At 45.8% G+C, this 27,343-nt stretch overlaps 2 protein-coding genes across 9 annotated transcripts in view; both read right to left on the minus strand.

Annotated features, from left to right (window-relative positions):
- Positions 1-18,049, minus strand: part of MTF1 (metal regulatory transcription factor 1) — a 44,754-nt gene extending 26,705 nt beyond the window's left edge. For 2 of the 3 annotated variants that reach the window (XM_007182555.2, XM_007182553.2), the window contains exons 1-2: positions 17,950-18,049; positions 15,710-16,168 (exon numbers count right to left, since the gene is read on the minus strand). In XM_007182555.2, coding sequence (XP_007182617.2) covers positions 15,710-16,117 — 408 coding nt within the window. In that variant the 5' untranslated portion in view covers positions 16,118-16,168; positions 17,950-18,049. The remainder of the gene's footprint in view (positions 1-15,709; positions 16,169-17,949) is intronic. The other variant, XM_007182554.2, reaches the window with a different exon arrangement.
- A 1,709-nt stretch (positions 18,050-19,758) lies between these two features.
- INPP5B (inositol polyphosphate-5-phosphatase B) overlaps positions 19,759-27,343 on the minus strand; it is a 43,395-nt gene continuing 35,810 nt past the window's right edge. For 4 of the 6 annotated variants that reach the window (XM_057557861.1, XM_057557826.1, XM_057557836.1 and 1 more), the window contains 6 exons: positions 26,709-26,944; positions 24,528-24,641; positions 22,689-22,773; positions 22,189-22,316; positions 20,853-20,964; positions 19,759-20,607 (listed from right to left, as the gene is read on the minus strand). In XM_057557861.1, the coding sequence (XP_057413844.1) occupies positions 20,492-20,607; positions 20,853-20,964; positions 22,189-22,316; positions 22,689-22,773; positions 24,528-24,641; positions 26,709-26,944 (791 nt within the window). In that variant the 3' untranslated portion in view covers positions 19,759-20,491. The other 2 variants (XM_057557844.1, XM_057557851.1) reach the window with 2 other exon arrangements.

Below are 27,343 nucleotides of genomic sequence, written 5' to 3' on the forward strand. Positions count from 1 at the left end.
CAAGCTTGTAGGTAGGTAAACACTCTAAATGAATATAAGAACAGTGTTTTCGGACTAGTAAACGTCTACCCCCATAGGCGGGCACATACTACTACACTTACCCATATTCAAATACAATTTGACTTTAAGGCTTGATTGAACATCCTGCCCTCTGGCACTATATCTTTTTTTTTAAAATTATTTATTTATTTATTTATTTATTTATTTATTTATTTTTGGCTGTGTTGGGTCTTCGTTTCTGTGCGAGGGCTTTCTCTAGTTGCGGCAAGCGGGGGCCACTCTTTATCGCGGTGCGCGGACCTCTCACTATCGCGGCCCCTCCCGTTGCGGAGCACAGGCTCCAGACGTGCAGGCTCAGTAGTTGTGGCTCATGGGCCCAGTTGCTCCGCGGCATGTGGGATCTTCCCAGACCAGGGCTTGAACCCGTCTGGCACTATATCTTGATTGGAATTGACCAATGTTAAATTGAGTTTAAAACATTCTGAAATTTATATACTCAGTCATAGGTATACTAGCACAGTTAACGTACTAGCATAATTTCCACTGCATTATTTTCAGGTCTACAGAATGAAAAAAATGTACCATGAATTTCTGGGACTATGTGGTAGTAGTACGTTTCTCAAACTGCCAGCCCATTGGTCTCCTTCCCACCATCACCCTTCTGGAAAGGGTGCTATCCACAGGTGCCTCCACCTCCCTCAATGCCTGTGGAACCACTCAGCCAGGTGGGCTTCACCGGACGAAACCATTCTCTTGAGCTTCCTGGTGGTAAAACTCTTTCCTCCTTCCCAATTTTCCTTTAGTATTTGAAAAAAAATCTCATCGACAATGCTTCTCCTTCTGAAAACTTGTCTTTCACCATACAGTAATTCTCTGGGGCTCTTTATCGTCTTCCCTGAGCCACTCACTCCTTTTCTTTAACCTCTAAATGTAGGTTTAGCCCGAAACTTCTCTCTCATCTCCCAAACCTTCCCCATCTCTCCATTGGTTCAGGGGAAGCATCATAGCCTTGGCTGGAGAAGACTGAATTCTGGCACTTAGGTTCAGGACTTTGGGTAGGTCTTTTCACGTCTCTGAACTAAAGATTCTTCATTTCTAAAAGGCAAAACTGAATGCCTGCCCTGTCTGACGGCGCTTCTGAGCAGAATAAAATGAGATAAAGCATCTGTGGAAAGACTTTGTCATTGATCTGATGCTATACATATCGGGGTGCTAGTTCTGCCTATTCTTCAGCTTTAGCAAAAATCTTCATCCCTTAATCCTCATCTTTCTCCAAAGCTTCAGTCCATAGCTCTCACCACACTACTGGTATTCATTCAACAGTTAATGAACTACTATGTCGCAGGCAACAAGTTAGATACCACAGATAAAAAGGCGAACAAGACATAAAGCTCTGTCTTTAAAGAGCACCATTTTAATGAGGCAGATGCGCACAAACTATTATACACTGTGCTGAGTCGGACAACAGATACACACCCGTGGTGCTTGGGAAGCATAAAAAAGGGAAACGTAACCCCTCTAAGAAAGACTGGACACAGTGAAGGCTCAGAAGCTGAGGCACGCTCTCTGAACTGAGGGTGTTTTTTGGTTTGCCTATTTGTCCATTTTGTAGGGATTAAACTGAAAAAATGTTCCTCAGACAAACCGGAAGAGATGGGCATTCCAGAAAGAAGTAACACCTTGAGAACTACACTGGAGAGATATATGAGTACGCTGGTACAGGGGACCACAAACACATCTGAGTAGGCAAGAGACTGGAAAAAGAATCTAGAAAAATAAGGTGAAGCCTCCTTAGTTAAGCTATAGAGTAGAGGAATAGGACAATGGGAGCCATCAGTAGGTTTTAACCAAGATAGCAACACAATCAGATGTGGGGTTTAGAAAAGATCATTCTGGAAGCTATGGAAGACAGACTGGAAGGCTAAGAGAATAGAAGAAGGGGTAGAGATTAAGAGAAGGGAGACAATAGTCCAAGATAGAGATGAGAAGAATCTGAACTAGGGAAGTGATAGTGGACATCATGAGAGATGAATTGCAGAGAAATTAAAAGGGGAGAAATGAGTGGCTGTAGTGACAACTGGGTGCTGAGGCATGGCAGCAGTCAGGGAGAGGCAAAGTCAAGATCAACTCACGTGATTGGGGCCTGGATGACCAAAGAGATGGTCACATACCAATTTTGGACTGGATGGGGGTTGGGGAGAGACGATAAGTTGGGTTTGAGGTGCTGCCAGGTAGAAATGTCTAGTAGACAGACATATAGGCTGGAAGCTAAAAAGAAAATCTACAGGAGTCTCTGGTACACAGATAATAGCTGACTTTACTTTACACTAAAGCAGGCTGGTTCAAGCCACAGCTCTGCCACTTACTGTGTAACCTTGGGAAAATTACTTAAGCTGAGTCTCAATTTCCTGTATATAACAAGGAAACAAAATCGATCTTTTTGGGGTTGTTGTAATAATTAGGAATAATCTGCATAAAGTATTTCAATACAGGGACTGGCATATAGTAGATGCTCAGTAAAATCTTGGCTACAAGGACAAAAGACGGGCTCCTGAATGTCACCGGTGTTTAAGGAACTGGTCAAAGAAGAGAAGCCATTGATGGATGAGTGCGAGACAGGGCTGGGGAATTAGGAAGAGAAGCAAAGGAGACGGATGTCACAGAAGCCAAAAGATAAAGAGTCTCAAGGAAAAGAGAATGATCAAAATGTTAAATATCAGAGAAAACAAGGAAGATAGGACTGGGGAAACTACTGGATCCAGCAGCTAGGAATTCACCAATGACTCAGCAAGACTAGTTTTAATGGACTGATGAGGTCGAAGTCTGGATGAAGGTGAATAATGAAAGGCGGGGATAGATGAGGTCAGAAGTCTGGATGAAGGTGAATAACGAAAGGCGGGGATAGATGAGGTCAGAAGTCTGGATGAAGGTGAATAACGAAAGGCGGGGACTGATGAGGTCAGAAGTCTGGATGAAGGTGAATAACGAAAGGCGGGGACTGATGAGGTCAGAAGTCTGGATGAAGGTGAATAACGAAAGGCGGGGATAGAGACTGGAGGTGGAGAGCAGCAGCACAAGTGGACTTTTGAGTTGATGAAGTGCTGTTTGTCTGTTTGAAGTAAGATAGGTCTTGAGCATATCTGGAAGGAGAAGTGTCCTGGAAGAAAGAAGCTGAGGATCTGGGAGGAACATGAAGACCACAAGGATATTTAAAAGCCTGGGCGGAGGGAAAAGCCTCAGGTAGGGGGAAGGACATTCAGTTTCAGAGAAGGAGGATCCGAGGTGAGGATGGGTATGACTCAAGGGCCCTGTGGGCCATGCGGTCTCTCTCACAGCCACTCAACTCCGCTGCTGTATGTGACAGTAACCATAGACAATATATAAATGGACAAGCAAGGCTGTGCTCCAAAAAAACTTTATTTATGGACAATGAAATCTGAATTTCGTATCATTTTCATATATCATGAAATAATGTTCTTTTGATTTTAAAAATAACTTAAGAATGTGAAAACCATTCTACAAAAACTGGCATCTGTATGGATTTGGCCTGTGGACCACAGTTTGCCAAACCCTGAAAACCTGTTGGTGTGGGAAGGGAGGGGCCCATCTCCCCTCTGGCTCCTTGTCCTTCTCTCAAAAGCCCATCTCCCGGGTGTGGAGAAAAGGGAACCCTCTTGCACTGTTGGTGGGAATGTAAATTGATACAGCCACTACGGAGAACAGTATGGAGGTTCCTTAGAAAACTAAAAATAGAACTACCATAGGACCCAGCAATCCCACTACTGGCATATACCCTGAGAAAACCATAATTCAAAAAGAGTCATGTACCACAATGACCATTGCAGCTCTATTTACAATAGCCAGGACATGGAAGCAACCTAAGTGTCCATCGACAGATGCATGGATAAAGAAGATGTGGCACATATATACAATGGAATATTCCTCAGCCATAAAAAGAAACGAAATTGAGCTATTTGTAGAGAGGTGGATGGACCTAGAGTCTGTCATACAAAGTGAAGTAAGTCAGAAAGAGAAAAACAAATACCGTATGCAAACACATATATATGGAATCTTAAAAAAAAAAAAAAAGGGGCTTCCCTGGTGGCGCAGTGGTTGAGAATCTGCCTGCTAATGCAGGGGACACGGGTTCGAGCCCTGGCCTGGGAGGATCCCACATGCCACGGAGCAGCTGGGCCCGTGAGCCACAATTGCTGAGCCTGCGCGTCTGGAGCCTGTGCCCCGCGACGGGAGGGGCCGCGATAGAGAAAGGCCCGCGCACCGCGATGAAGAGCGGTCCCCGCACCGCGATGAAGAGTGGCCCCCGCTTGCCGCAACTGGAGAAAGCCCTCGCACGAACCGAAGACCCAACACAGCCAAAAATAAAATAAATAAATAAATAAATAAATAAATAAGAAAATCCTTTAAAAAAAAAAAAAAAAGACAGGGAGACAGCTGACTGTTATCAGTCAAGTAGCAGTTCTTAAAAAAAAAAAAAAAAAAAAAAAAAAAAAAAAAAAAAAAAAAAAAAAAAAAAGGTTATGAAGAACCCAGGGGCAGGACAGGAATAAAGATGCGGATGTAGAGAATGGACTTGAGGACATGGGGAGGGGGAAGGGTAAGCTGGGACGAAGTGAGAGAGTGGCATGGACTTATATACGCTACCAAATGTAAAATAGATAGCTAGTGGGAAGCAGCCGCATAGCACAGGGACATCAGCTCAGTGCTCTGTGACCACCTAGAGGGGTAGGATAGGGAGGGTAGGAGGGAGATGCAAAAGGGAGGAGATATGGGGATATATGTATGTGTATAGCTGATTCACTTTGTTATAAAGCAGAAACTAACACACCATTGTAAAGCAATTATACTTCAATAAAGATGTTAAAAAAAAAAAAGCCCATCTCCCCTCTGGCTCCTTGTCCTTCTCTCAAAAGCCCAACCACCCATAGGATCTTGCACATGTCTTTAGGTTCCCCAGGCAAGCGCTCTCTCACTCATTCACCCCTTTCCCTTCCCCATGCCACACAGGACGTGCTCCATAAACATCTGCTGAACTGAACTACTGACCAGGTATTCTCATGTCTCAGTGCCTAGCTTTGAAGCCAATCACGGCCAGATTTATTCTAAAACAGTGTCCCACATGTACCACCTCTCTGCTCAAATGATTAAGTCCCAATTCCCTAGCCTCGTATTCAAAGTCCTTCCAGGTCCTCTTCTGTCACCAGGCCAAAAGCAGGCTCTGTCGAGGCCTACAGGGGACAGTAACCCCTTCCCTAACTGCAACACTGAATTCCTACTCGCCTGCCTTTGTTCTCTCTCTTTTCTCTCTACTGGAAATGCCTGGTTCCTTTCTTCTCTGCTTTTCTGAGTCTCTCTCTTCCATTCAAGCCTCACTACCTCCGATGCCCGCCACTATCACTCCATATCTATGTGACAGTGCCCTTCTCTGAATTCTAATAATATTTAACTATGCCACTCTCACGCACATGTCCTGATTTTTCATCAAGACTAAAAACAAACCTCTTTGGTGCTGCAAGATAGAGATTTCAAAATGATCACTGACCAGGAAGGAGAACCAAGACCCCATGAATGCTATAATAAAGGAGTCCGCATGTCTCCGTCGTACAGCTTACGACAACGGTGAATGACAAGAGCAGAATTTCATTCTTAAGACGCTACAGCAGTTGATAACTTTGTAAGTAACAAGTGCAACTAACTATCCCTCCCTGTCTCCCAGCCCTACCAACCCCTGCTCCCATCTAGGTTTTCTTACTTGGCCAATTCAAGCTTCCATTAAGTGTTCCTTCCTCAAGGACCTCTTCCCTGACCAATCCCTACCCTCTCCCCAAACTAGAAGAGGTACCCTTATTACAGGTTCTCATAGCATCCTGTATTTCTTTAAAGCACGTAGACAATTTACATGATTATCTGTTTGGAATCTAGGCACAGCAGTAGCTGGAAAGCAGGAGGGACTAAGTAGATATTTGTGGAGTTAAATGAATAAACGGCTACTCTCCAGCTGGACTGTAGGCTCCATGAGAGCAAGGACCACATCCGTCTTGTTCACTGCCAACAGCCTCAGGAACTAGCCTCGTGGAGAAGTAACTCAGATTTGTTGAGTGAAGGAATGGATGACTAAACGAACAAACAAAACAAAACCAACAGGACTTAGTGTTGAGGAAAGTAGTGGCAAGGACTATAAGTGACAAAGCAACAGAGTTTCAGGGAGGATGGTCAACCAGGTCAAGTGTAGCAGAGGTGACTGAGGAAGCATTTCTTGGACTCAGCCAACTCACAAGGTCAGAACTGCCCCAGCAAGACTAGCTTCATTGGAGGGGTAGGGGCAGAAGCCAGGACGTAACAGGCTGAAAAGTCAGGGAAAAGGGAGGAGCTATGGCCAATGAATATAACTACTCTTTCAGGGAACGGCTGAGGAGAGAGAGGGGAAAGTTAGGAGAGAGGACAAAGAGTGGGGAAGGTATTTGCATTTAACGGGGGGGACAGATGACTGTCAAAGCAAGTGCTCCCCAATAGTATGCTGAATAAACGCGCAACCTCACCCCATCTGGAGGAAGGCAGTAAATGCAAGTCTCTATACTGTGTCTTTCAGAATCGTTTCTAAACAGCACCAAATTTCACAAAAAGGGAAAACTAAACCACCTCAAACTGGATCAGAGGAGGAAGTTGCAAAAAACACATTACACAGCGGAGATGTTGCAACATTTGGTACATTTAAATACAGTTAATGTTTTCTGAATGCATACATGCATGATAAACCTTGTTCCAGGGATTATTTTCTCCCAGGTGCTAGGGATAGAGAAAAAATGGCCCCTGCTCTCAAGGAGTTCAAAGTCAAGAGGCAATTCAAACAGACAAGAACAATATGGTATGAGAAGTTGTATGGATACTAGAATATAGAGAAAAACTTAGGAAAAAAAAACTACAAAAAACTTAAACTTGGGGATGACTAAGAAAAGCTTCTCGAAGGAGGTGATACCCAAGCTAAATTTAAAGAACTTGAGGGAGAGGTGACACATAATAAATTGGCCTATCGAAATTAACTAAAGTATCTGTAATATGAACATAATGTCACCAAAGATTCCATTGGAAAACACGTTTCTCCAAATGAGTTTGAGCACTGCATCACTTAAACGGCTGTTGATTACGAAGTTAAGGAGCTCAGAGACAGCACAGTTTGGGCTCACTGAGGACGGACCAGGTCTAATGCTAGGAATGGGCAGGAGGCATGAGCTTTCAGAGAACTGATGTTGATTCATAAAGTGTTCTGAGTAGTTCTAGAATAGAGAAGTATTTAACAAGGATGACTGCCTTGTTAAGTCAACAGGACCAGAGGAGGAAAGGTGAATGAGAGAAGCAAAAATGAGAAAAACACTGGAACTCTAAGAGACAAAAGCTTAAAAAAATTCAGAAGAGAAAAAAGGCTGGGTTTCTGCTGGAGGAAAAAGAAATGAGTCCGAGAGAACTAGATCCTACACACACTAACAGCGCCATTCTCAATAAGGAAAGGGAGTTTCTGATTGTGAGCACCCAGCATCTGAACATTCTTATGAATAAATGATTGGCTTGGCTGTTACAGCTGTAGGAGCTGCCCTTTCCTTCCCATCACTAGGGACTTCCCATCCCTCTCCCCAGTACCAACTCTGTTTCCACACTGGCAGTGATCTCCTTTCTCCCACTCCATAATGTGCAACCAAAGAGCTCGAAGTAGAAATGGAAGAGCCCTGCAGTGACCTCCGCTGCCCATCTCAGAGCTGAATTCACATAGCTGCTCCCACACCTCAATCCTTTACCCTTACAGAACTAATGCCATCCATCCTGTTGCCCCTCATTTCTCAGCCCTTTTCATGGCTAATGGGTTTCAGTGTCTGATTCTTCTCTGTCTTCGCAAAGGTGGTGTGTATGATAGAAAAGCACAAAGTCCTCAGTTCAAATCTCAGCTCTACCACTTGCCAGTTGTATGTTTCTAAGCCTCCGTTTTCTCATCTGTAAAATGAGAGCTAACAGTACCTATTTTATAAGATTATTATGAAAATACCAGACTATCAGAGTCCCTAACACAGTGCCTAGTACACAGCAGGCACTCAACAGGATGCTAACCATCTAATCCTCTTGCCACTGTCACTGCCAGCCTAACAGGAGTCCTCATTCTTTAGCTGTAAGAGTCCTCAGCTTATGAAGTAAGTAAGTCATGGGAATGTAATGTACAGCATGGTAACTACAGTTAATAATACTGTATTGTATATTTGAAAGTTGCTGAGAGAGTAGATCTTAAACTTCTCATCACGAGAAGAAAAGACTGTAACTCTGCGTGGGGATGGACGGTAACTAGACTTACAGTGGTGATCATTTGGCAATATATACAATTACTGAATCATTATGTTATATAGTGTTATATGTCAATTTTACCTCAATTGAAAAAAATTAAGAATAATATTGAAAAAGAGCCCCCAGCTTTGCCTCGTGCCCCAACTGCCCACCATGGAAGTAACTTTCGGGGGCCTGCTACTACGGAAGGCCGAGAAGTCCAGGGGAGCAGAGCATGAGCGTGGAAGGTTACCTGTGGCAACGGCTGCACCTAGAACCCCTCCAGCAGAACTACCAACACGTTCCCCTTGTAAAACACGGTTCAAAATGGTGGGTCACATTCCACAGCTGTATTAATATGACAGTTCAGCAAATTAGGGGTCACTGGGTTCCAGGGAACCCAAACACAATTTATAGCCCTGTTTTAGGAGAAAATGCTTCCCAAAGAGTTCCTAACAAAGACAATTTTAACCTTTTCTTTAACAGAATACCTCCTTCCATACCTCCTTCAAGAACTATGTGGGCCTACGAGGAAGAGAAAGTAAATGAACATTCACCAAACCAGACCAAACCACCATGCACCAGACACTATGCTAAATGTTTTATGCATCCCGTTATATATTTATAAATGAATAAATCTCAGTTCACCGTCACGAAACGCAACGGGATATTTTCATTTCAATTTTACAAAAGGGGAAACAGAGCAGCTTACCCAAGGCCACACTGTATATACCAGAACAAAGACGGAACCTAGGTCTAAATTATCCCTGCGCACATCACAGAAGAAACAATTTTAAGAATAAGCTTGATTTAAATAAGAGAAAAACATTAACATTTGGATTCTTTCTCCAATGTCCTACCACAGCGAAATTTTAGCAATACTCAACAGGTACAGCCTATGTAAAATGTAAATCCGAGAACTGTTATTCCTGCAGCATTATGCTGGAAAACTAGTATGAACATAAAACCACCCTTGTCCCTTTTCCAAGCCAGTGGGCCTCAGTGATGGAAATGCTGAATGCTGCACAGAGGTATGTGACACACATACAGGCATGCAGGGGACAGCGCTCAAATGGCTTGTCTGCGGGTAAACAGAAAATGCTTCCAGCCCTGGTTTCCTACCGAACCTCGCACATATAGCCTCTAGCGGTCTCCCTTCTAGACTCCCCTAGAGTCCCTCAGTGCACGGATTATTTCTTTGTTCTTCCTGGTATTTGACAGATGTAGATACTCAATAAGCAAAAGCTTGTGGAAAGAATGAATGGATCCTTAACACTAGCATTTCAAGCAGAAACAGTCTCTGTCCTAGTTCTGAAGGGCAATTCCGTGGGTATTCAGAAGGGAACCTGTAAAGGAATATAATCACTGTGTGCAAAGACTAAAAGTGGGTGGGTCCCCTCTGCAGAGTCAGCAACAAATCTGGTTTGTCTGAGTGGATCCTTCCACTGCCTGAGGGATTGATAATGAGGAATGAGATTGGAACTGGGTCTCCCAAGGTAAAGGGCAAAAAGGCTCTGAAACACTGGAGTCAAATTTTCCCCCTTATTTTTAAATTTTTTTTATTTTATTTATTTATTTATGGCTGTGTTGGGTCTTCGTTTCTGTGTGAGGGCTTTCTCTAGTTGCGGCAAGTGAGGGCCACTCTTCATCATGGTGCGCAGGCCTCTCACTATCGCGGCCTCTCTCGTTGCGGAGCACAGGCTCCAGATGCGCAGGCTCAGTAGTTGTGGCTCACGGGCCTAGTCGCTCCACAGCATGTGGGATCCTCCCAGACCAGGGCTCGAACCCGTGTCCCCTGCATTGGCAGGCAGATTCTCAACCACTGCGCCACCAGGGAAGCCCCCCCTTATTTTTATACCTAAAATTTGTCACACTAAAAAAACCAGACCCCTTGGAATGTCACTGACCAACGTAGCAAGCAGCCTAATTCATAAAGCATCACTGTAACTGTGCTTCTTGGTAGAAAAAGCTATTCTCTCCCAATCAATACACTGGAATACTCTGATGCATCATGAAGAGCATATTTGGTATGTGATTCCTGGGCTTCTTCACAGCAGAAAAGTGCAAGATCAGTTGGTGGGGCGGGAGGGAACGTTATGTTCACCGATGTGGTTCAGACAGAGGTAGATGAACAGATAACCTAGCAGTCCTGGAAAGGTCTCAGGAAGGGCACAGATGCAAGAAAGTTTGGGAAACCATCGACTGCATGAACTGACTAAAGGAAATACAGCTCCTTAGAAATACAGCTGAGTAGAAAGGTTTTAAAAGAGCAATGCTTAAGAATGCTGATCCTGGACTTCCCTGGTGGCGCAGTGGTTAAGAATCCTCCTGCCAAGGCAGAGGACATGGGTTCGAACCCTGGTCTGGGAAGATCCCACATGCCACGGAGCAACTAAGCCCACAAGCCACAACTACTGAAGCCCGAGTGCCACAACTACTGAAGCCCACACGCCTAGAGCCTGTGCTGCACAACAAGAAGCTACTGCAATGAGAAGCCCGCGCACTGCAATGAAGACCCAACGCAGCCATAAATAAATTAATTAAAAAAAAAAAAAGAATGCTGATCCTCAGCAAAATGACAATGTTTTGATTTGAGAGTTTTCAAAGCTACCAAATCAACAGGCAGACAGTAGTAAAGTAGCAAGTTCAAGAATAAGACGTGCAATTTGAATGGGAATGACCAGTGGCCCTGCGGAAGGAGAAGACAGCACCTGTAGCAAGGTTCTGGTTGGTTTATTTTTGCACAAGACAAGCACGAGGGAAAAAAATGAAGTAATAGGTAAGCCAACCACACACTATAGGAAACAATGGAACAATCAAGGGTAAACAGGAAAATCAAGCTAAAATCTGACTCTGAAAATAAGCTGCTTCGGAAGCCAAGAAGACTTAACTAGTTATCAAATGATCTGATTTCTCAAGAGTAACACCTGGGCATAGAGATGGAGAAAAGACCAAGTTTTTGTTTTTCTGGGTTTTCTTTAAAGGTGGGGGTGGGGCAATGTAAAGAAATCATGAAGAGTGTTATCAAATAGTCATAAAACACTGGCCTCTTCAGGCCAATTAAATGGATTTAAATGCCAAAAAATAAAATAAAATAACACCTCTGTTAAAACAAAAGCTACATGTCTGTTAAAACAAAAGCTACGGTTAAGATGGTGCTTCAGGAAGGCGAGTCTCCTGAATGCCTGGTCATTTAGCAAAATTTTCAAAGGCTGAAAGCCACTGCTGCTTCTCCCTCAATCCCCAACCAACCCTGCAACTAATGATTTCAAAAATAGTTTCTAGAATCTTCCGTGTAGGTCTCATGGATAGAATGGGAAAATGTGGTGAGAGGAAAGTAGAGTGAGCTAAATCCACGGTAGACTGAACAAGGTGCTTACATGTGCCCTTGACCTTGTCCTATTACATGATTATCAAGGATCAGAAGACATGAGTGGTAAACCAGGCTTGCAAGTAGGACGAAGTGGGAAAGTGACAGCTCATATCACTGACTGCATAATCATTCCTTCTCTACCATCTCCTCCTTTTCTGCCTAGATCAGCATTTCCCAAAATGTGTTCCACAAAACACTGACCGTGGAGATAAGACCTGAAAAATGGTTTCCCAAGTTCAAAATATTTGGAGAATTCTGCATGTCCTTCCTTCTTAGTTATTATCAAAAGCTCTTGAGAAATCCCATACTAATAAGCAAATCTCTGTCTTGATTCAACTTTATGTTTCCCAAACATCTGCTCTTGAAACACTCTCACATAGTAATCATTAACTGAGGATGGCCCAAAGTTTAGGCCCTAAGCCATGTTCAAATTTCCTCTGCTAAAAAAATTATCCAGTCCCCTTGACTTACTACCGCCTCATCACTCTTCCTCCAACTACCCTATTAGAAAAAGAAAAGAAAAAGTTGATGCTTCCTGCCTCCTGTTTCCTCACTGCCCACTCACTTCTCCATCGCTGGACATCTGGCTTCAGCCTCCAGCGCTCTAGCGCAAGTCTTCCCATGAGGTGATCAATTGCACAAGCAGCAGAACTAATGGCTCCTCTTCGGCCCCTCAATCCCTCTGCAGGGTCACAAGGGAATATTCACACTTCTTAAATCTCTCTTCCCTCAGCTTCCACAGCACTGCGTTCCACCCAACCCTGGGACTATGGGAACTCTGGTTCCTCTTTCTCTTTCCAACCCTTCAATTCTCAGAACAATTCTTACTTCTCCCTTGGGTTATTTGCCCACAGTTTGAACTACTGCTCCTTCATGGATCCGCAATTCTAATCCCCAGCCACTTCCTCGACTTCAGGTCCACATTTCCAAAGGGCTTCTCAACTTGTTCACGTTGCTCTTCCCCAAGGACTATACATTCATTATACTCCGACCATCTCATCAATTTCCCCACCAAACATTCTCCTCTTCCTGTCTTCTTGATTCCTGTTGTGGAATCACCATTCATGGAGGGCGAGGGGGACAGGAGAGTCGGCCGCTTTCTCCTCAGCAAGCAGGCACAGAGCACTCTGAATGAGCCTCAAAGTACCTATCACAGTGGACTTGAACTACTTAACTCACTACTGAGATCAGAAGCTCCATCAGTCACCCATGTGGCCCCTGTGCTAAGAGACAGAAGAAACTCAACACGCTTGGAAAAACGGATGAATCCTTTGAGTCAGACCCAATTCATGGCTCATTCTTCAAACTCCAGTAATATACCAAGTTCTCTTATACTTCAGCAAAAGCTCTGGATTCTTTCCACACCATCCTTCATCAGACTCAAAGGAAACCCCAAACCTAAACTGCAACTATCTCCTAACCAGGCAATCAAGCTGCCACGGCTACCAGAGCAACCTTTCTAAAATACCACTCTAACCACATCACTCCTTGGCTCAGACACCTTCAGTGTATTTCCAGAATACAGTCCAGGTCCCTCTGCATGCTGTCACTGCCTTCCATGTCTGAATCTCTGCTGTATTTCCATCCTTCTCTGCTACAACTCCCTATGTTCTAGACTAAGGGTAGTCAGGGTAGCCCACTGCCTGTTTCGTAAGTAAAATTTTATTGGAATACAGCTAACTGACATTTGGGGCCAGACAATTATTTATGTGTTGTAGGGAGCTGTCCCGTGCACTGTAGATATTTTACAGACCTTTGGGCTCTACCCACTAGATTCCAGGAGCACTTCCCCAGTGCGACAACCAAAAATGTCTTCAGATATTGCCAAATGTGTCTCCTGGGGGACAAAACTACCCCCAGCTAAGAAACACCATTCTAGAGATTTCCAAGTGCCAGCTAACAGTAGGATGTTGTTGCTAATAAAATACAGACCATATCACAATTGTAGTAGTGTCCAGATGAAGAGATAAAGAGTCGCACAGTACTCAGTGCCAGTTGACTCACACTTGTGAGACTGTGCTCAATTACAAATTTTAAGGACTTTGGAAAACTGGAACTTGTACAATCAAAGGTGACCAGGCTGATGAGAAACTAGAGGAAAATGTCGTAAGAGGAACATTTAAGTAAATGGAGATGTCGAGCCTGCACAGGAAAAGATGTAGAGAAGCCCATGATCTTCAATTACCTGAGGGGTTGTCGGGTGGGAGGAAGGTTTAGCTTGCTGCTCAGAAAGGAAGCACTGGGGGCTTGCCTGGTGGCCCAGTGGTTAAGAATCTGCCTGCTAATGCAGGGGACACGGGTTCGAGCCCTGGTCCGGAAAGATCCCACATGCCGCGGAGCAACTGAGCCCGTGCGCCACAACTACTGAGCCTATGCTCTAGAGCCCGTGAGCCACAACTACTGAAGCCCGTGCACCTAGAGCCCATGCTCCGCAACAAGAGAAGCCACCGCAATGAGAAGCCCGCGCACCACAACGAAGAGTAGCCCCTGCTCGCCACAACTAGAGAAAGCCCGCGTGCAACAACAAAGACCCAACGCAGTCAAAAATAAAATAAATAAATTTTAAAAAAAAGAAGAAAGGAAGCACTGGGACCAGTGGGCAGCAGCTGTAGGCAGGCAGATTTTGGCTGCATACGAGCAAAAGCTTTCTAACAATCAGAGCTGGCCAACAAACTCTGTATTAGGCTGGACTGTGAAACACTGTGCTCTCGTCGTTCTGTAAGTGTTCAAGCAGAGACCAGAGGCATTGGTGTCGGAGATGCTGCAGAGAGATCCCTGCATGAGGTGGGAGGTAAGACAAGATGGTCTCACTAGGGTTCCTTCCAGTTCTGAGGTTCCAAGGCTAGCAAAGGAAAACCAAATGCCACGAAAAAAACGATTCTCCCATTTCAAGACCTGAATTACAGCAAAAGAGAAAAATATTCTGCTAAACAATTTACCCAGTGGCTGTTTGGTAACATCTTACATTTAGTCCCTGGCATTGCAACTACCAGGGATCGGTTTTTTTCCTAGCTGACCTGCAATTAGCTCCCGGATAATGTATATCACTACCTTTAAACCACATCTTTTACTCTGCTAATTATCACCCTTAGTACAATCTGTACAATGCTTTACAGTTTTCGAAACATTGTAATACGTGTTACCTTATGCACATTAGCTAAATATGAGCACGAAAACTTCTTTTAGATAACCTGCTCTCATTTACTGCCTCCTGCCCGAGTTTCTTACAAAAGAAAGCTAGCCTTGGGCTTCCCTGGTGGCGCAGTGGTTAAGAATCTGCCTGCCAACGCAGGGGACACAGGTTCGAGCCCTGGTCCGGGAAGATCCCACATGCCGCGGAGCAACTAAGCCCGTGCACCACAACTACGGAGCCTGCACTCTAGAGCCTGCGAGCCACAACTACTGAGCCCGAGTGCCACAACTACTGAAGCCCGTGTGCCTAGAGCCCATTCTCCACAACAAGAGAAGCCACCGCAATGAGAAGCCTGAGCACTGCAACGAAGAGTAGCCCCCGCTCGCTGCAACTAGAGAAAGCCTGCACGCAGCCCGCACGCAGCAACAAAGACCCAACTCAGCCAAAAATAAAAATTAATTAATTAATTAATTTAAAAAAAAGAAAGCTAGCCTTTATTATCCATTAAACTTTCACTAATAAAGTATAGTCCAGCAAATACTCATCTCTCCAAAACAAGTCATCTTTACACAACTCAGAGATAAGCCAAATCCAGTTATTTCCACATCAGAGACATGGATTTACCTCAGTGAAGTGTCTATTTTATTTATGATCTGGGGAAGAAATTTGCAATTTAGTTTTCCCAGATTTCAATGCAGCCATACACACCAAAAGTTCCAGAAAGCAGTCACAACAAAAAACATGAAGCATATACAGTAAGGAAAGCCATTGTAGGTCCTAATTCCAGGGGCTCCTATACTCCCTGGCTGAAACTGCTGATAAGAGTTGTGTAAGGACTTCCCCCAAAGCCAAACTGGGCCTTCACCCACTGCTTTACTTACTTCTTTACGTTTCGTTTCTGGACATTCCGACTGCAGTGTGAGGGTTGCACCTTCGATATTTCTTGGCATGGGCGTGGAACCAGGGTTTATTGTTAAATGAATCTGATCTGGTGAGATAATGTGTTGCACATAACCCTGGGACATTGCTTCATGATCTATTAGATGAAAGCCCTCTTCACCCCCCACTAGAAAAGGCAAGTGTTCTCCGCACTGTCCGTCGTCATCGTCGTCTTCCAAAGTGCCAGGATCCTGCTCGATAAGAACAGTTGTCCTATCATAAACAGTTCCAGATGAGGAAGGCACCAGTCCGTTCTTATCCACAAACCTGAGCATCTTGTCATCGGGGGTCAGCTCATCTTCCTCTACCTCAAAGTAGCTGATGCTGTCGTCTGGACTGTGTTCCCCCATGGTTCAGTCGTGCTCAGCCCAATTGTGAGAAATGGAAAGGTAGTGACCTGTCTGCAACAGAACAAAGCCAGAGTCAGAGCCATACCATAGGACCCAGGGACCTCCTCAGCAATCACAGGGCTGTTTTTTCCTCTTGTTTCAAGAGCAGGACAAAGTAAATGAAAAACATCTTCCTTGGGACTTTTTTTTTAAGTTTAAACCCATCAAGTAATTTTGAAGGAAAAACAATGTCTTTTTTAATAAATTGAAGTATTCCCAGGGAATTCCCCGGCGGTCCAGTGGTTAGAACTCCACGCTTTCACTGTTGAGGGCCCAGGTTCAATCCCTGGTCGGGGAACTAAGATCAGGCAAGCCGCTTAGCACGGCCAAAAAGAATTTTAAATAAAAATAAAACTAAAAAATGGAAGTAATAAGTAGCAGCTTATAAGACCTTCCAAATGTGCCTTACTGCCAAACACTGTGAAGGTTGGTCAAAACACTTAAGGGGAAATAGGGGCAAACTGTTTCAAGGCTGAGTTGCTATAAATCTTAAAGTAAGGGAACTCCACCTAAATATCCCCCAAATCAGACCGTGAGGCAGTAAGTCTATGCTGGAAGGAGTAGGGCTTTGGAGGCAGGGTCACCTACCCACAAATCCCGGCTTTACTACATACTACTTGGGTAACTTTCTGTGCCTCACTTTTCTCATATGTAAGGTAGAACTGGTAATTCCTGTTCTCAGGAAATTGCTGTGCAGAGTAAAAGACATAATGTATGTTAAAGCACAATGTCTGACAACAGTAGAGGAATCAAGTGTGAATTTGTTCCCTCCTTCCGAGAACAGATGTTTCAGCTTCTGGGTAGTGGGGCTAATCCCTAATCAGGCATATCTAATGAAGATCACTTTATCTATTTATCTCCTAAAACAATCTGGTGTCCACTAGAAGCTATGCTTTATAGTGTGCTCTCTGCAATGAGGGAATGATGAGTCTTATTTTTGTTTCTACTGCCCCTAGCACAGTACACTGACACGAGGAGTTCAGGCTATGTCAGTTAAATGAATGAAAGACCTGCAGATATACTCTCTTGGAAAGATAAACTCTCTTGGGAAAAATATCAAATTTGAAGTTTTCCTGTTCTGAGATAGTGATTCTTCTTCTACCTGTAAACACACAGGTTCTACAAACGCGGGTCTGGCAGACATAACAGAGAATTTAAAAATAATCACTTTTAGTTTTCAGTCTGGCTTTGCACTTATCTTTCTCTTCTGCTCCGGAATAGAAAGTGAACCTTTACTCGGTAGGGCGGCTAGACAGAGTGGTAGTTACCAGAGACAGGCCAAGGGATCTGAGCCGGGAGGAACCGGCCCGACCCCTTGCTCTGGCTTACGCAACCCGGTAGATGCACATTTCGCTGCATCTGAGAGGAGAGATAAGAGCACCGGGGGCCCCATTGGGCTGCCCCAGCACCACAGGCGGCAACGCGGAGACCAACTGTCCGGAACAAACAAGACCAGGAGGTTTGAGGGTGGCAAACGAGAAATACAAACGGAGCACCCTTGAAAGGAGGCTGGGAAAAGGAACCTGTCTGGGATAGTCCCCAGTCCAGGGCTACACGGAAAACCCCGAAGTCAGGCTGGGGGGCTCCAAGCCGGGCGAAGAGGGGCAGGGTCCGGATCTCCATGGAAACAGGGGAGGGGGGCTGGATACCCATCCCCATGGAAACGGAGGAGGGGTGGGGTCCCTATGGTGACCGGTCTGGGGTCCCTACTGGAAAATGCTTCAGGAGGGAGCCTAAGTCCCGCGCCCCCCGGGAGGTCCCCAGCCCAGGCCGCGTCTGATTTCGCCTTTTACCTCCGCGGCTCCCGGCAACGGCGGCGGCGGCAGCAGCTTCTCCCCTCCCCAGCGGCACCATGATTGCCCCCACCTTCCCTGAACGTCACTTCCGCTTCCGCTTTCCGGAGGAAGGAGGAGATAGTGGCTCCGCCTCTCCCTGACGCTTCTGGTTGGTTTAGTCGGTGTGGGGGCTGAGCTCAAGCCTCCAATTGGCGAGCGGAAGGGGCGGGAGGGGGTGGGCACCAAGGAGACCTCGCGGGGCCACGAGTTCGTCCAGCGCGGGGCAGCGCCCGCCTAGTCCTCCGCTTGCGGGGGGAGTTGCCTGCTGGGAGTCGGGGTTCGGCTCTAGAGGCACCAGACGCAAGGAAGAGTGATCAGACCCCCGGCCACTAATCCAAAGTAGCCCCAGCCCGGCTTGCGCTCCCCTCACCTTAGCAGCCACAACCGCAACGGGAAGGACCCCAGTTAGCTGCCGAATTCGTACCCGGACCACAAGGGGGAAGCCTGGAAGGCTGTGACATTCCGGGTTTCTCCTTGTGGCCCCAGCTTCCTCTCCTCACCTAACAAAGTTAATATGGGCAGGAGGGTCCCAGAAAGGAAGATTGGACCCAAATGGCAGAAATGGGGAGTATTCCAAGCCTGGCCGGAGGACGCCACCACCTCTTCCCCGCTTCACAGCCTCGCTTAAGACGCCCAACTCCCTTCTTCCTCACATCCCTGCCGAGGCCGTCTCTCCCGGCTTTTTCCCCTGCAGAGGACTGTCGGCTTCCATGGAACTCGTGCCCGGGCCAGGCAACGCCACCTACTGGCCATTCTTTCTTTAACCGTTCACATTGTCATCCTACCGGCCGGTATCTAAATCACTTAAAGGAGTAGGAGTGATCCAAGAAGCGATTTTGTATGTGCCTTTACTCTGCTCCTGACTTGTAAATATCTAGCTGTCAGAACCTCTTAGCAGCCGCTGCCATTTTCCCCATAAGCTATTTCTCTAGAATATTCAAAGTGGGACAATCCTCAGAAACTAGATCAGGGGTCAAGGGGTTGGGGCCATGCCTGTACTATCTCTTGCTTGAAAAAGGTAAATAGTGGCTGTTATCACCAGACTGCCAGGCAAATATCTCTCTGGCCCCTGACCAGCTGCCCCAGTGCTTTTTTTTTAAATTTATTTTATTTTATTTGGCTGCGTCGGGCCTTAGTTGTGGTGCATGGGATCTTTGTTGTGACGAGCGGGCTCTTCATTGCGGTGCACGGGCTTCTCTCTAGTTGCGGCATGCGGGCTCCAGAGCGTGCGGGCTCAGTAGTTGCGGCGCGCATGCTTAGTTGCCCCGTGGCATGTGGGACTTTAGTTCCCCGACTAGGGATTGAACCCGCGTTCCCTGTGTTGGAAGGCGGATTCTTTTTTTTTTTTTTTTTAATTTTTTTTTAAAATTATTATTTATTTATTTATTTTTGGCTGTGTTGGGTCTCCGTTTCCGTGCGAGGGCTTTCTCCAGTTGCGGCAAGCGGGGGCCACTCTTCATCGCGGTGCGCTGGCCTCTCATTATCGCGGCCTCTCTTGTTGCAGAGCACAGGATCCTGACGCGCAGGCTCAGTAATTGTGGCTCACGGGCCCAGTTACTCCGCGGCATGTGGGATCTTCCCGGACCAGGGCTCGAACCCGTGTCCCCTGCATCAGCAGGCAGACTCTCAACCACTGCGCCACCAGGGAAGCCCTGGAAGGCGGATTCTTAACCACTGGACCACCAGGGACCACCCTGCCCCAGTGCTTAAGCCACAAATGTCCAGCTGCTGAGAGCTGCCATTTCTTAAAAGATAAAAACAACCAACCACTGTTAAAAATACATTTATCATTAAAATACATTACACATATAAGAGAGGGGATGCATTATATACAGTTTGGAGGATTTGTTGGCCCAGAAAATTCCACTTGTTTCACCAGAACACCAATTTCTTCAATATTTTCATTTTCAAGCCACTGCATTGCCCTCGGAGGCTGAGTGGCCAGCTCCAGAGTTGTTGAGCCGTATCTGAGTGGGAAGGGGGGTAGGGTTTGCAATATGTGTAAACACATGTCCTCAGACAGAGAGCTGGAAGCATCTGGGGTGGCTGTGGCCTCTTTATCCAGCAGCTTCCATTTGCATTCTTGCCGTCCAACTCATTCATCCTTCAGGACTCCAAAGTTTGTTCAAATATCTGATCATGGGGAGCCCGGCCCAAGCTACAGGGAAGGCACTGTATGCCCTGGAGGCAGGTTGAGTGAGCACAAGAAGTACAGTTGTTTAAACATTAAAAAAAAAATAGATCTATCTGTTAAATAACTAAATTTGAACGCTGAATGTCAGTTTTATTGTGGTGGATTTCCCGTCATGTCTTCACAACTCGCAGCAGCAGCATTGAGTGTGACAGTCATGGTGGGGAGGGCAGTCTGGGCTCAGGAAACAGGCAGCTGCCACTCTGGCATCCCAGTGGGCTCACGTGCTCTTAGGGCAGCTCTGGAGCTGAAACAGGTGGGGCTGGTAATTGGCTGCCTCAGGCAGAATAGGAGAGGAGATGGACAGGCTCAGGGTGAGTTGCAGAGGAACTGGTGAATAAATTCTTGAGCCTTCTTCTTCTCTGCCACTTCAAGCTTTTGGTGACCAGCTGGGTTTCGAAGCAGTAAGCTACCAAATATGCTAGCTGTATGAAAAACCCAGAAAACATATGATTCAGCAAAAGAAGTACTACTTATTCTCGTGTTCTTAGGAGTGGGGAGGGGTGCCCCAAAGCAGTGTTTTCTGCTTTAAAATAACTATTCGAGGGTAAACTTTGCCCAGAGCTTGAGATTTTAGTTCTACCGCAGTGGACTTGGGACCTTCCTCAACCACATTTCTCTTAATGAGTCAGTTTGCAGAGATGCTTTCCACACACACTTGGCAGCTTACCTAGAATATTACCATCCAAATGATTTTTTGCTGAATTTTTCAGCAGTTCTTGCAAAAACGCCATCAAGTAGATGAAGACATTTCTGTGGCACGCGGGAAGGGTAGCAATGACCTGAAACAGGGAGAACTGGGATTTGTCTTTTCGTTCATTCAATCGTTTCTCAAGTGCCTGCTATATTCCAGGAACTGAGTATATGATCCGGGTACATGAGTAGTAAGATTGTACACTGAAAACCTTGATCACTTGTCACAGGTGCCAAAACAGAAGCATAGATCAAGCGTTACATGAATTTAGAGGTCAAACTTCTAACTGCACGTTCTCAAAAGACTTAAGAGAACCGAAAACATTTTAGTTGCGTCTTGAATAGAAGAGAAGATTGCACTTGCAGAGGTAAGGACTAGGGCATTTAGGGCAAAAGAAAGTGTAGAAAAAGGCAAGGTAAGGAAAACAGTGAGATAAGAAGAGAGAACACATCGTGAGAAGTCTATTTTGGCAGGAGCACTACTGTTTGAACAGGCCCTAAGCTTGGAAGGGCTGATCAGGCTAGAATTCAGTGAGTACTCTGGCTATCTGCATTTCAGAATCGGTTGGGAAGCCTGTACAAATTATATCCCAAAAGAGATTTTGAGGGACCTCCCTGGCAGTCCAGTGGTTAAGACTCCGCGCTTCCACCACAGGGGGCGCAGGTTCGATCCCTGGTCGGGGAACTAAGATCTCGCATGCCAAGTGGTACAGCCAAAAAAAAAAAAAAAAAGAAGAGAGAGATTTTGATTCAGTGGAGGTGGGGGGTAAGGCTCTGGATCGTGTATTGTTAGCATGTTTTCTAGATTATTCTGCTATGGCAGGTTACATATGTGAATGACTAGACTAGATCATAAAAAGTCCCGAACATTTGTTTAAGAAAATCCTTAACTGGCAATGGAGAGCGTTTCTGACCAACAGCGACATGACAAGAGCTTTAGAACCCAAAATCTAATGGCAGTACGTAAAACAAATCAGCAGAGGGAGAGCATGAATGCAGGGTCCTGAACCAAGGAAAGTGGAACTAGAATGGAAGAAAGAAGACAAGTGACAGAGCAAGGGGACCGAGCGTGTGGGAGGTGAGGAGAGGGGGAGTCAGAAATGACTCAGGTTTCTGGGTTGAGTCACTGGAATTAAGGTGATGCCATTAAAAGGAAAAGGGACATGAGAGGAAGAACGGGTTTGGGAAGGAAGGACTTGGAGTCGAGTTTCTAAGACACTGCATTTGGGAGATGGTGCCCAATTTGTTCCCTCGGGCCCCATGAGACCCGGGGCTGCAACATGAACACGCCGATGCTCCACGCTTCCCCTCACCTGTTTACTTGCTGTGAGGTTGCCAGAACACTCCAAGCAGTTGTGGTAGACGCTGTAACAGATGACGGGCTCTGGCAGGCTCTCCAGGAAAAGCAGCAGGGCTTCGGCTACGGAGTGATTGCTAGCAGCTTTGGGCCCATCGTTAAGGAACAGGGGATGCCGCTGCCATGGTCATGGTTAGGAAGAGCCCCAGGAGCCAGCATGTGCCAGAGTGATGCCTGCCCAGCCAGGCTCTCTGCTTGGAGCTAGGATGCCAGGCTGACATCTTGATGGGGCCAAGCTGCCTGTCAGCTTCGCCGGGCCCTCCTGAATTCCTGCTATATTGGTTGCTTAAAGTTGTAAAGTCTTCTCTATACAAACTTTAAGTAAGAAAAACATAACAGCTGAGGACACAATATCTGACTTTGAGCCTTAAAATATCATCCTTTCCTTTTGCTCACCTCTCTTTCTCATATTCACAAACACATACACGCGTGCGTGCATAAACATCTGAAGGATACAGAGATTATCAATCATTCCACTATCCAAACAGTCCCTGATATGCTCAAATTCCAACCTCAGGCCTGGCTGCTGAAACAGATCTTCCTGGAAAAGGGAAGAAAGTCACAAAATAATTCTATTTTCAGAAAAGCAGCAATGATTTCCTGACCTAGAAATATAATCACCAGCAGGGTACAAAAGGGGGCAGCATGGTGAGGCCTTTGAATCACCCCAGTAGATAACGTGATGTAGGCTGATGTGGCTAATTCATCTTGCAGGCCTTCCCAGCCATGCTCCCACAATAGGTCTTCAGCACAAGACATCTATTATAAGAGAATTCCCTGGTGGTCCAGTGGTTAGGACACCGCGTTTCCACTGCAGGGGGTGTGGGTTTGATCCCTGGTGATCCAACCGAAGGGAAACCTTTAAAGTAGCTACGTTTCCTGCAGTGTTATGGAGGTATTGACCAGAAAGAGAAAAAACTGAAGAAAATATATCATTTATAAGATGGAGAAGGTTAACAAGGCACCTCAGTGCTTTGAGAAAACGAGATTATGGCAATAAAGGTACTTCTATGAGTCCTAAGATCCCTTATACTTGTTTGTTTTATAAAATAACTTAATGTCCTATAACCGTGAACAATAACAATATTATATGCATTGCTCAAAAGTTACACCTGAAAGGAGCTCTGTAGAGAAGGTAGACTAGCATAGTCCTTAAGAATGTGACTTTGGACTTCCCTGATGGCGCAGTGGTTAAGGATCCGCCTGCCAGTGCAGGGGACATGGGTTCGAGCCCTGGTCCGGGAAGATCCCACATGCCACAGAGCAACTAAGCCCGTGCACCACAACTACTGAGCCTGCGCTCTAGAGCCCGCGAGCCACAACTACTGAAGCCTGCGCACCACAACTACTGAAGCCTGTGCACCTAGAGCTCATGCTTCACAACAAGAGAAGCCCGCACACCGCAACAAAGAGTAGCCCCCACTTGCCGCAACTAGAGAAAGCCCAAGCGCAGCAACGAAGACCCAATGCAGCCAAAAATAAATAAATAAATGGAAAAAAAAAAAGAATGTGACGTCTATAGACTCCCTGGGTTCAAATCCCAATCCTGCCCATCTATCAGCTTTGGGACCCTGATCAAGTTACTTAACATTTCTGGGAATCTGTTTCCTCATCTGAGTACTACTGTGAGAACTAAATGAGGTAGTGCTGTAAAACACTTAGAACAGTGTTTGGGACATCGTAACGCTCAATAAATCTGAGGGGAAAAGTGGAGAGAGAGTATCCTAAGAATGTATGTTGCTCCAAAGTGGCAGAGCTGTGGTAGATCAGAGTTTCTATTTATCTCCCTGGGACCCAGATAAATGAGTCAGTGAAACTGACCAATCTGATCTCAGAAAGCTTGCCCAACCCACTCTAGAAATCAGGCTTCCTGAGTCATGGCCCCGGGAGTTCCACTAGTCCCCTGCCTGTCTGGCTTGTCAATAAGTTAGCCGCCCCTCCCATTCCTAGAAGCTGGCGAGAGTTTCCACAAAGGAGAGCAGACAGACATCCTGAGAAGGCTCCAGAGGGTTTCCACCTGGGGGACCCCAGAGGACCGGGGAGGGAACATGCTGTGCTGGGAAGGCCCTCCTGTGTGAGGCTGCCTCCCCTGGGAGGAATCAAGTGCTGTATGTAATAGCAGGGCCTCACAGGGGTGTGGAACGTGAACCTACTGACCTTCACTCCCCGGGGTAAGAACAGCTTTCCACAGGTTCTGCAGGGGAAAAGCTTTTTATGCCCGAAGTTCTCAGGGCTGATGCTTTTTCTCAAGGCAGCATGGCCTCTGCCAGGTGTGCCCACTTCACCACCACCTACCTGCTGGATGGCATTTCGGTACAGGTAATCAACCATCATCCAGAGCTCTTTGGGGATATCCATGGGTCTTTCCAACTGGCTCCCATCATCTTCAGTCTGAAGTTGCATCAGAGTCTGAAAAGAAATAAAAAGCATGATCAGAAGGGCTACCAATAGAGCTTCTGCCAGGCTGGCTTCAGGAGAATGCAGGACATGGGGACAGCAAACCCATGGAAGAAGGGAAGCGTTTTGATGTCCCTAAGCAAACATTCAGCAGGTAAAAATGAAATCAGGTGACATGATCAAGGTACAAAGGGTGACTTTTGAGAATCGGGAGTGGCTTATGGCAAGCAGTTTCAATCAGGTGAAATATGCATCATCTTAGAAAAACACCCTGCCTATAGCACTTCACTGTCCAAACCAGAGAAATGGTGTGGTCTGGTGAAAAAAGAACAGAGACGTGGGAATACAAAAACCCAAAAGCAAGGTCCAGGTCCAGGGTTAACTCGCCAGGGACCCATGACAAATCACTCCCCTCACTGGGCCTCTGTTTTCATCTACATAATGGAGAGGACAGAGTTCAAGAGTCCCTGAATTTAAAAAATGCAATGGAGGAAAAAGGAAAGCATACCTATTACCAAAAATCTGCTCCAGACTAGCTCCCTTGTATTAGAATTGTCTCCAGAGGAGCCTTTTATTTATTTATTTTTAAATTTTTATTGGAGTATAGTTGATTTACAATGTTGTGTTAGTTTCTGGTGTACAGCAAAGTGGTTCAGTTATACATATGCACATATTCATTCTTTTTTTTTTTTTGGCCACACCATGCAGCCTGTGGGATCTCAGTTCCCCCACCAGAGATCGAACCTGGGCCCTCAGCAGTGAAAGTGCTGAGTCCTAACCACTGGACCGCCAGGGAATTCCTAATATGTTCATTCTTTTTCAGATTCTTTTCTCATATAGGTTACCACAGAATATTGAGCAGAGTTTCCTGTGTTATACAGTAGGTCTTTGTTGGTTATCTATCTTATATGTAGTAGTATGTGTATGTTAATCCCAAGCTCCTGATTTAACCCTCCCCGCCACGTTTCTCCTTTGGTAACCATAAGTTTATGTTCAATATCTGTAAGTCTGCATAGGAGCCTTTTAGATCTCAGAAAATTTAGTTTAGGATGATAAACCAAATGATGATTAAAACAGAAAAAGGGGCTTCCCTGGTGGCGCAGTGGTTGAGAATCTGCGTGCTAATGCAGGGGACACGGGTTTGAGCCCTGGTCTGGGAAGATCCCACATGCCGCGGAGCAACTAGGCCTGTGAGCCACATCTACTGAGCCTGCACGTCTGGAGCCTGTGCTCCGCAACAAGAGAGGCCGCGACAGTGAAAGGCCCGTGCACCGCAATGAAGAGTGGCCCCCGCTTGCCGCAACTAGAGGAAGCCCTCGCACAGAAACGAAGACCCAACACAGCCAAATAAATAAATAAATAAATAAATAATAATTAAAGGTGCTAATAATTAAAAAAAAACAAAACAGAAAAAGGAATAATATCACAGGCCAGGGACATTCCATCATCTTAGTATCTATGGCTGAGTTTCTCTAATATGTTATTATGAAAGACTGAAAAACATGGCAATAACATTTTGCGGCTTTTCCCATCAAGAGGTAGAGTCTTTCCCCATCCGGAATCTGGGCTGACCTCACAACTTGTTCCAACCAATAAAATATGGCAGAAGTGGTACCATGCGAGTTTTGGAGCCTGGGCCACAAGGAGCCTTACACCTTCTGCTCTCAAACTCTTGCTACCACTTAGGGAAGCCCGGGCCAACCTACTGAATGACGAGAGCCCATGTTGAGAGAGTGGCCCAGTGAGCCGCCAACACCAAGAAAGTGAGGGAGGCTTCCTTGAACACTCTGGCCATCACAGCTGCCGTCTGACTGCAACCACACAAATGAGCCTGGGCGAGACCAGTAGAAGAGCCACACCGGAAACTCACAGTCATGAGAAGCAATAACTTGCTGCTGTTTTAAACCACTAAAAATATCAGGGAGTCTGTTAAATAGCAATACACAACCGATAGAGTAAGCAAACTCTACGGAGACTAAAGAATCCTCAGGTCCCTGGAAAGGTAGGCACGGGAGTATCTTGTTTGATTGGCATGGCTACTACACAGTTCTGGATGTTTCCCTGCGGCAGGTAACTCACCAGCTCTCTAACAGTTTCTAGCGGCAGGTCCAAGATTGGCTCCTTCATGTAGCACAACGTGTGAATGGGCGATCCGAAACAGCTAGGCAGGTAGTTCCCAGACACAGACAAAAAATAATCCTTTCCCCTGTCCAAGTGTAAAACGAGAATGTCCTCGATTTTGTCTTCACCCGAGTTGAGCTTTGTAGCTGTGGTCTTATTTACAAAGAGCTCCAATTCAATCTCAATGGCAGAATCTGAAAAAACACGTAAACGGTAACGCTGGTTGGCAGAAGGCCAAGAGGAAAGGGGGAGAGAAGATGAGCGGGAAGAGGGTGAGGCATACAGGGTTAGGGGAGAAAATAAGAGGCATCAGCCAACCAACAAGAATTTACATACTCAGCACTCAAAAGACACATGAACAAGGAGTTTATGGTCCAAGGGGGAATATGAAAACAGTAAACAAGAACATGAATAGGTAACTGCTATAAAACTCGTGTTCTAAGTAGCACAGCTCAAGCTAGAAATGATTAATACAATAAGAAGCTCAAAGAGCTTGCCCTGAGCCAGCTCAGATGAAGACACCCTATCCAGTAGAAAATACAGCACATTATCAGACTGTGAACTGTCCACAAGACAGGCTTAACCCAGCTGCC

This window comes from Balaenoptera acutorostrata, chromosome 1, assembly GCF_949987535.1.
Source record: "Balaenoptera acutorostrata chromosome 1, mBalAcu1.1, whole genome shotgun sequence".
Lineage (NCBI taxonomy): Eukaryota > Metazoa > Chordata > Mammalia > Artiodactyla > Balaenopteridae > Balaenoptera > Balaenoptera acutorostrata.